General features: G+C 34.5%; 1 protein-coding gene across 1 annotated transcript; it reads right to left on the reverse strand.

Annotated features, from left to right (window-relative positions):
* Positions 1-715: 715 nt before the first annotated feature.
* Positions 716-5,533, reverse strand: LOC107830001 (geraniol 8-hydroxylase-like). The gene is made up of 3 exons (XM_075249575.1): positions 4,937-5,533; positions 2,735-3,198; positions 716-2,207 (listed from the first exon to the last, which is right to left on the reverse strand). The coding sequence occupies exons 1-3, from the start codon at positions 5,349-5,351 to the stop codon at positions 1,602-1,604; spliced, it is 1,485 nt and encodes a 494-aa protein (XP_075105676.1). The 5' UTR covers positions 5,352-5,533; the 3' UTR covers positions 716-1,601.
* Positions 5,534-8,327: the final 2,794 nt, after the last annotated feature.

The raw sequence follows: 8,327 nt of genomic DNA on the forward strand, positions 1-8,327 counted from the left end.
CGTGCATGATGGTTGTTGCCAAATTATCGTACAAAGATGACAACAAGTTTAATAGCAAGATCGCCTTATCTTCTTCCTCGATTTTCACTCCGAGGTTGGCGAGCTGTGTGATTAGTCCGTTAAAAATATTTAAATGTGACAAAAAAATCATACCTTCACTCATGTGTAAGGCATATAACTGCTTCTTCAGGTATAATTTATTTGTCAGCGTTTTGGACATGTGTAGGCTTTCCAACCTTGTCCAAATGCTACGTGCGTGACTTCATCAATGATGTTATTTACTACATCATCTGATAAGTGCAACCTGATTGCTCTAGCAGCGCTTTCATCCAAGTCAGCCTAATTCTCAACTTTCATGGTGTCAGGCTTTTTAGCATCAACATCTAGTACCTTGTGTAATCCTTGTTGGATGAGCAGATCCCTCATCCTTCTTTGCCATGTTGATAAACCATTATCTACGTTGAATTTTGCTACCTCGTACTTTTCTCAGGATATTTTTATTTTTCATCGCGTATAGTACTATCGAGAGTGAATAGTATTTCCGTGAACAAGTAGAACCTGTGCTCTGATGCCAGTTGTTGGGAATAAACTCCCACAAAAATAATATTCACGGTACTAAAAGCGAAATAATAACGTAGCACCGAGATATGGTAATTAACAAGAATAAAAGAGTAACAACGATACCAAGATTTTTACGTGAAAAACCCTTCTTGAATAAGGGAAAAAATCACGGCCCCGAGAGGAGCAACTGATATCACTATAACAAGGAATTTTTTACACTTTGTAGGTCCGAATAAAATACTCCAAAGACCACTACAACACTCGAAAGAAATAACCTTCTTTCGATATTCCCATCTCACTACAATATCGCTCACTCTCTATTTTTTTCACAGACTATTTTCTTATAGTCTATCTCTCATGCATACTGCAATTCATATTTTCCTTCTGGAGCCTACCTTTTTGACAATGGAGAAGATAAGAGTGGTTGCCAACCAACAAAGCAAGAAAGTCTTCCTTAAATAATGGGCGGGACCCACACCTCCCATATAATTGGTCCTGCAACTATTACCCATTAACTGCTAAAATTAGTAAGCGGTCATATGCTAATGTTTTTGGAGACCAATTAAATACCACGAGGTGATGTTGTTCATATGCCGTGTGGGATTGCGAGAGGATGCGGGAGTCTAATGCCCAGATAATTTTCTATGTTTTACCTAAATAAGGGGCGCTCGGGTATGTTGAAGTTGCACCAATGTTTAAGTGTGTCTCGAGGGTGTCTTTAAATACACCAGTTCAACGGTGCCAAGCAAAAGAACACATCATTAGCTCTACCTGGAATTAAGGATATATCCTGGAGAGGAGCCAAAACTTTAAAATAGACATGGTCTTATTTTCAAGGATACATGAGGATATATTCTACAGATACAAATGTCCTATGTTGCCCTTTGACAGTACGTGAGGATTCATCCAAATGCTTTTGGCTCGCTTCATATCTTTTTTTTTTTTTTTTTTTGAAAATCTTTGTACTAATTCTCATCCATTCACAAAGAAAATAATGTTACTTTATATTACTCGTAATATACTTACCTAAAATCTTAACGTTACAGTGGAATAGGGATAGCTAGCAGAGGTTGAGCTTTTGCCAAGGTAATACCAAAATTTTCCTCCATGTCCAAATCTTTAGGTGCAATTCCACCTTGTAGCTTCCAGTTTAACGTATTTAGCAATGAACCTAGGGCTACTGGAATCATCCTGATAGCCAAAGGCAATCCAGGACAAATTCTCCGACCAGCACCAAATGGTATGAGCTCAAAATCCCGACCTCGAACATCTATTTCTGACTCCCAGAACCTCTCTGGGTTAAAGACCAACGGATTTTCCCATAGGCCAGAGTCGCGCCCAATTGCCCACACATTCACTAGAACTTGCGAGTCTTTTGGGACAACATAGCCACAAAGCTCAACATCATCCTCCACTTTGCGCGGAATTAAGAAAGGAACCGGAGGGTGTATTCTTAAGGTTTCCTTCACGATGCATCGCAAGTAAGGAAGCTGTGCAACATCAGCTTCATCTACTAGTTTACCTCTGCCAATCACATGTGCAAGTTCTTCTTGGGCTTTCTCTAAAGTATGTGGATTCTTAAGTAGTTCTGCCACTGCCCACTCCAACGTATTTGATGTTGTATCGGTTCCTGCTACAAACAAGTCCTGTAAAACTTACTATTGTAAGATCCTATGATGTAGATGCCATATATAATCTAGTAAAAGGTTACATAGCATATGTTGCTTTCAATTGGACAAACTGAAATGTGGGCACGCAAAAAAGGGGACCAAATACTGTTGATAAGGCGAGGCGTTGTTGCCACAAGCATTAAACAAATCTAACAAACATTAAACACATAATAAAATTCAATAAATTAAAAGTGTAATTTATCTATAGTTTAAACTTTTAAATGAATTGGCCACACATGTCTACATCGCATCAGTGAAGGCATGCAGCAGGAGACAACATGTTCTGAGTTCAAATCTTACTCCTAGCGAAAGAACAAAAAAAGAGAAAACATATTTTCACATGTTGGGCTATGAAATAAAAAAGGTTCACAGGCGAGGAGATGTCGAGACATAATACAATTAAATATTCAAAAAGTATACTCGCTCTAGCAACTGAATTTTTAGATGGACTAATCATCAATCTATCGCAACCTCAGAAATAATAGAAGGAGCAGGGAACAAACCAGACACATATGCTCGATGTGATTCCTGTCAAGCTCTTCTGGGCTAATGTCGAGAAGGGCATCTAAAACATCAACATTTGCATGGTTTCTCATTTTCCTTTCCTTTAGCCGTTCATCAATCAAACCACTCATAAGGTCAAGAACCTTAGTAAGATGATCGGTCATGCGCTGCCTTATATGTTGTGGATCAATTTTCTCAAGAAAAGGGAAATAGTCCACCAAATTTGGTTTACCAGCCTCGACCATCATGTTCCACACCAAGTCCTTAAATTCCTTAGCGGAATCAGAAAACGGGTCAGTCAAATCTTTAGAGAAAATGGTGTTTGATAGCAAATTCAGGAAAGTTCTAAAAGCTGCTCTGCCAATATCCACTGCTTCACCATTGTAGGCCCTCTTGTGACAAAAATCAATTAGCTCCTGGATCTTTTTACTTCTGAGATGCTCACTAACATCAAGCTTGTTACCTGAGAATACATGTGATAAAATCAATCAACCTTTAGTAAACCACTCAACCAACTCGAAATAGAACGTACGGGTTGGGTGGGTTATTACCCTATTTGGCCAAGCCGGAGAAATCAGCTTATTTTGAGAAATGCTTTTTTCAAAAGTGCTTTTGAAAAAAGTACTTTTGGAGAGAACCAGTTTGTGTTTGGCTAATCAGTTTGAAAAGAACTTTTGAGAAATAATTTGTGTTTGGCCAAGCTTTTTAGAAAGTGCTTTTAAGTGTCAAATTACGAATAAGGACATGAATAGATGTACTTAATAATTAATATTATAAGTAAATAAATAATCTCAAAATTTTATTATTACATGAAATAATTAAAAAATTAATTTTATTTAAGTAAAATATGAAAATAAAATAAAAAAGTACTTAATTCTTTTAATATAAGTTAAATATATTAAAATTCGTTCAACAAATATAAAAGCATTCACCCCTAAAGTCACTATATATTAGAAAGTTTTCCTAAAAATAAAAAGAAATATTTATAAATTAATATCCTAAGTATTAGGTTTAAGGGTTATTTTGGTATATACTATATTTTATTAAGGGTATTTTAGGTAAGAAGAAAAGCCAAAACTGCTTCTGCTTCTGCTTTTGGAAAGAAGCTACTTTTTTCTGCTTCTCTGAAACTGTTTCTACTTCTTCCCAAAAACACTTTTTTTTCCCCAAATAAGCTTGGCCAAACATCTCAAGTTAGAAAAAAAAGTGCTTTTGAAAAAAAAAACACTTTTGACCTCTTGAGAAGCTTGGCCAAACAAGCTATATGACACGTTTCTTGATTAAACTACAAACGAGTCAAAAAAGTATTGCCCGAAGGATCAAAATGCAACCCCAAATGCACAAAATTTACTTTGGAGAATGAAATTTATGTAAATTTGAAAGAATTTAAACTAATAATTCAAGAACATTTAGATCAATTTTTAATTTTGTTTTTTACAAAAATCAAATTAAAGAAAGATGAGGTTGGATCATGTTGAACGGGTTAGGTTACGATATGTTAAGTTAAATTAGCCCGTGGATGTATAATATATGTGTAATCCATGTATAATATGTGTATAATCATATATAACGAATGTATAATATATGTATACTGACTAGAAAAATAATTAGTACATTCGACTAACTATTTGTATAAAGATCCCTTATTTATTCATCTTGCCCAACTTGGTTGACACAAACTAACTTTGAGCGAGCCGGGACATGACGGAGCAAGTGCATACATAATCATTTCCAGGGATGCTATTTAGAGATTAACCAATACTTATTTTGTTCTGAAATATTAAACTAAAAATCTTAACTTCAGGACAATTAAGAATATTTTTGTCCTGACAAATTGAACTGAAAAACTGAAATTCAGGATACGATGGTTAATTCCTAAATAGCAGCCCGTTAAAATGGCTATTTGGTGTCGTTTCTACGGACATGGCTCTTTTATCAAGTTAATCTGCCCAAGTTTGACTCAACCTGTCCGTTTTGCAACTAGAGACGAATACAATATAGTGTTGAACCGACGGGTTGAACTGAACTCATAACTTTCGATGTGGAGTAAAAATTTATATGTAAAAAAAATTATAAAATTGCAAAAATAATAGATATGAACTCATAATTTTAAAAATATAAAGGATTCAATACTAAAAATCTTCAAAGTTGAACCATAAAATTGAAATCTCGGATCCGTCTGTGCTCGCGACCAATATTACCTGAGAAGATGTTAGAGTTCATAATCTTGCGAAGAGTTCTCCAGCGAGAGTCATTGACAGGTAACCAAATAACAGAAAAATCATAGTGATTGCAGGCACGGAGAGCGTCAGGAATACACCTATTGGAAAAGGTCAAATCTTGTTTTTGCATGACTTCTCTAGCCAAGACTGATGAGGAAATGACCACTGTGTTTATTTGGCCAAACTTGAGATTCATAATTGGACCATGAGCTTTTGCGAGTTGAGCAAGTGATTTGTGAGGTTTGTCACCAAGCAAATGAAGGTTTCCTATAATAGGCAAAGGAAATGGACCTGGTGCAAGTCTTTTACAGCTTTTGGCTCTTCTAAGTGACATGAATCCACGCACCAAAATCCAGGCGAATGACAGTCCAACCAAAATGGGTACATACTCCATTTTTCTTTCTTCTTATAAATTTCTTGGCTTACGAACTAGAGATTTGGAGCTGCGCGCGTATCTTGGTTTATACTGGAGTCTTTGAGGCCTTGTCGAATATTTTTTCTATATCTGTATACTATATAAGTTTAAGAAGAAAGGTTTGGAAAAAGCTATATGATATTCCTTGTGTACTTTGCTACGTATGAATTATTAGTGCAAGTGTACATGATATAAACGTGTGATGGATGGATGCAATTCACCCGGAGCGAAATTCCTGGCAGGAAGTGTTTTCCTCTTAAATGAATTTTGCATGATTGTGATTTTGTATTAGTGGGGTCAATGGATTCTAAATATTAAATGACTATACAAAAGAAAAAGTTGATGCACAAATAATATTTATTCACACTTGATTTTTTTATTAAATCAAATAATTTGATCTTAATTATTCTTAAGAATCACAAATTAATAAAATAACATACTATCAATTTATCGGTTACATGATAAATATTTATATGAAAATATTTTACTTTTATTAGTTTGATTCAAACTGCAAACTACGGATATGAATAAAGTCCCATTTGATAGTATGGGCTATCCATTTTATTTGAAGTCCAACAATATTTTCAGTATTTTGTTGGGGAAATGGTTGGTGGTAGGGGCGGCTCCAATGTAAAGTCCATTACGCTCATTCAATTATTTCAATTTATCTTCTAAAGTCACTTTTCTTTCGTTTGTAACAACAAAGTCACTGAACTATGCCTATTACACTCAGAAGGTAACTCAACTAGATTTTCCAAATTTTGGATTGGCAAATACCTATTTTACCCTCTAAATTATAAATATTTATCTTCTTTTTTTTTAAAAAAACTTTTTTGACAGTGTTTGTTGTTTCAGTATTTTGATGGGGAAACAGTTGGTGGTTTTCTTATCATGTGAAGCGCCATTAGAGGTTCAGATGAATCCTATGTCAGCACAGATAAGAGATTTAGGCACTGCACAAGGTTGGCTAAAAAAAGTAATTCAAATATGAACAATTGTTTTAGTTCGATTTTTCAATAATTTCAAAACATTACTACTTGTGGAAAATTTGTAACTTACAGAACAATACTATTAGGGGTCGTTTGGTAGGATGCATTAGATAAAATAATATTTGCATTAGCTTTGTGTATTAATAATACCTTGTTTGGTAGACATTTTGAACCTATGCATTAGTTATGCAAGCATTAGTTATACATCATATTCTGTATTATCCTATGCATAACTAATGCATAGAAAACCATGGTATTAACAATGCAATGGGTTTTAATGCATGTATTAGCTTAGTTAAAGACAAAATTGTCCTTCAAAATTTATGCTTGATTAAAATATGCTAGTTATTATATTAATGCAAGTTTAAAATAATTCAAATAGTGAGAAACAAAATTATATCTCTAGTAAATAAATAAATACTTAGCATATTTCCTCTTTTGTAAATAAATATTTAGTTCTATTTTACAATATAGGCAGACAAATTAAATAATTTTTTAAAACTTTTTCATATAAAAATATTTCTCAACATATGTTTCTTTTAAAAAGTTTGAGTGATGGACTAGTTTTGAGGGTATTTTTGTAAACAAGCAATTTTTTTAAAAATTGTGCAATGCTTTAATACATCAAACCAAATAATGAATAAGAAATATGTCAGCATAACTAATACCAGCATAATTAATGCAAGTATAACTAATACCAGCATTACTAATACATCATATTCATCGTTATTGTTATGCACCCTACCAAACGACCCCTTAGATACAGTGAGGCAGGTAAAGTTGAATGCTTAGATCCGTCCAAAAGATGCAAAGATAGCCACTACTGTCTCATAACTCACATGCACGCATTGAAAGCAAAGCAAAATTTTGGATTTACAATATACCCAGTACTATGAGAAAATATTTAAATATATCTTTCGTTATACTTTTCGTCTAAATATATCCCCTATCGTTAAAAATATATCCCTCTTCTGTTAAGTTTGTCCAAAGTGAAGATCCAATCCACGTGATACTGATATTTGATGAGAAGAATGCCACGTGACATGCCACCTCAGCCCCTTTAATGCATTTTACCCCTCCCTTTTTTTTCCACCAAGTTTAGAACACAAAACAAACGAATCATCAAGAGTTTAAAGATGTTCCTAAATAGCAGGCTGAAAAGCGCAAAGCAGGAACGTGGAGATTAATACAGAGAAGCGACAAACAAGTAAGTCATCTTTGAAAGCTCAAAGCTAACAATACGAGATTCACAATAAAGAGACAAATCAGTGATAAAAAGTACTGAAGTGGAGAAAACAGTTGAAGCTTATTTTTTCCCAAAAAACATTTGATGAGGTAAAAGTGCCTCATGGTGTGAGAGCTAAATTAGGGTACAAATTACAAGAGGGATTATATAGTCATAGTAAGATTGGTTCCATGTTTATAGTACATAATGCACATCGAGATAAATTGTTCATGGTGGCATTAATGGTGACAATGATGGTGGAGGGAAAGAAAATTTTAGTGGTGGAAAAAAAAAAGAAGGGAGGGGTAAAATGGGTTAGGGGCGATGAGGTGTCATGTCACGTGGCACCACCTCATCAAATGTCAGTGCCACGTGGATTAGATATTTACCTTGGACAAACTTAATGAAAGAGGGTATATGTTGGGAATAAATCCCTTACCAAAATAATATTCACGGTAATAAAGCGGAATAATAATGTAGCACCGAGATACGGTAATTAACAAGAATAAAAGAGTAACAATGACACCAAGATTTTTACGTGGAAAACCCTTCTGAATAAGGGAAAAACCACGACCCCGAGAGGAGCAACTGATATCACTATAGTAAGGAATTTATATACTTTGTAGGTCGGAGATAAATACTCCAAAGACCACTACAACACTCAAAAGAAATAACCCTCTTTTGATATTCCCACCTCACTACAATATCGCTCACTCTCTATTTTCCTCACATACTATTTTC

The sequence above is a fragment of the Nicotiana tabacum genome, chromosome 3 (assembly GCF_000715075.1).
Source record: "Nicotiana tabacum cultivar K326 chromosome 3, ASM71507v2, whole genome shotgun sequence".
Taxonomy (NCBI): Eukaryota; Viridiplantae; Streptophyta; class Magnoliopsida; order Solanales; family Solanaceae; genus Nicotiana; species Nicotiana tabacum.

Coding starts and splice junctions, on each gene's coding strand:
- LOC107830001 (XM_075249575.1), bottom strand. CDS start 5,351: ATGGAGTATGTACCCATTTTGGTTGGACTGTCATTCGCCTGGATTTTG. Junction 3,199..4,936: donor GAACTCTAACATCTTCTCAG/GTAATATTGGTC, acceptor ATGTATTCTCAG/GTAACAAGCTTGATGTTAGT. Junction 2,208..2,734: donor ACATCGAGCATATGTGTCTG/GTTTGTTCCCTG, acceptor TAAGTTTTACAG/GACTTGTTTGTAGCAGGAAC.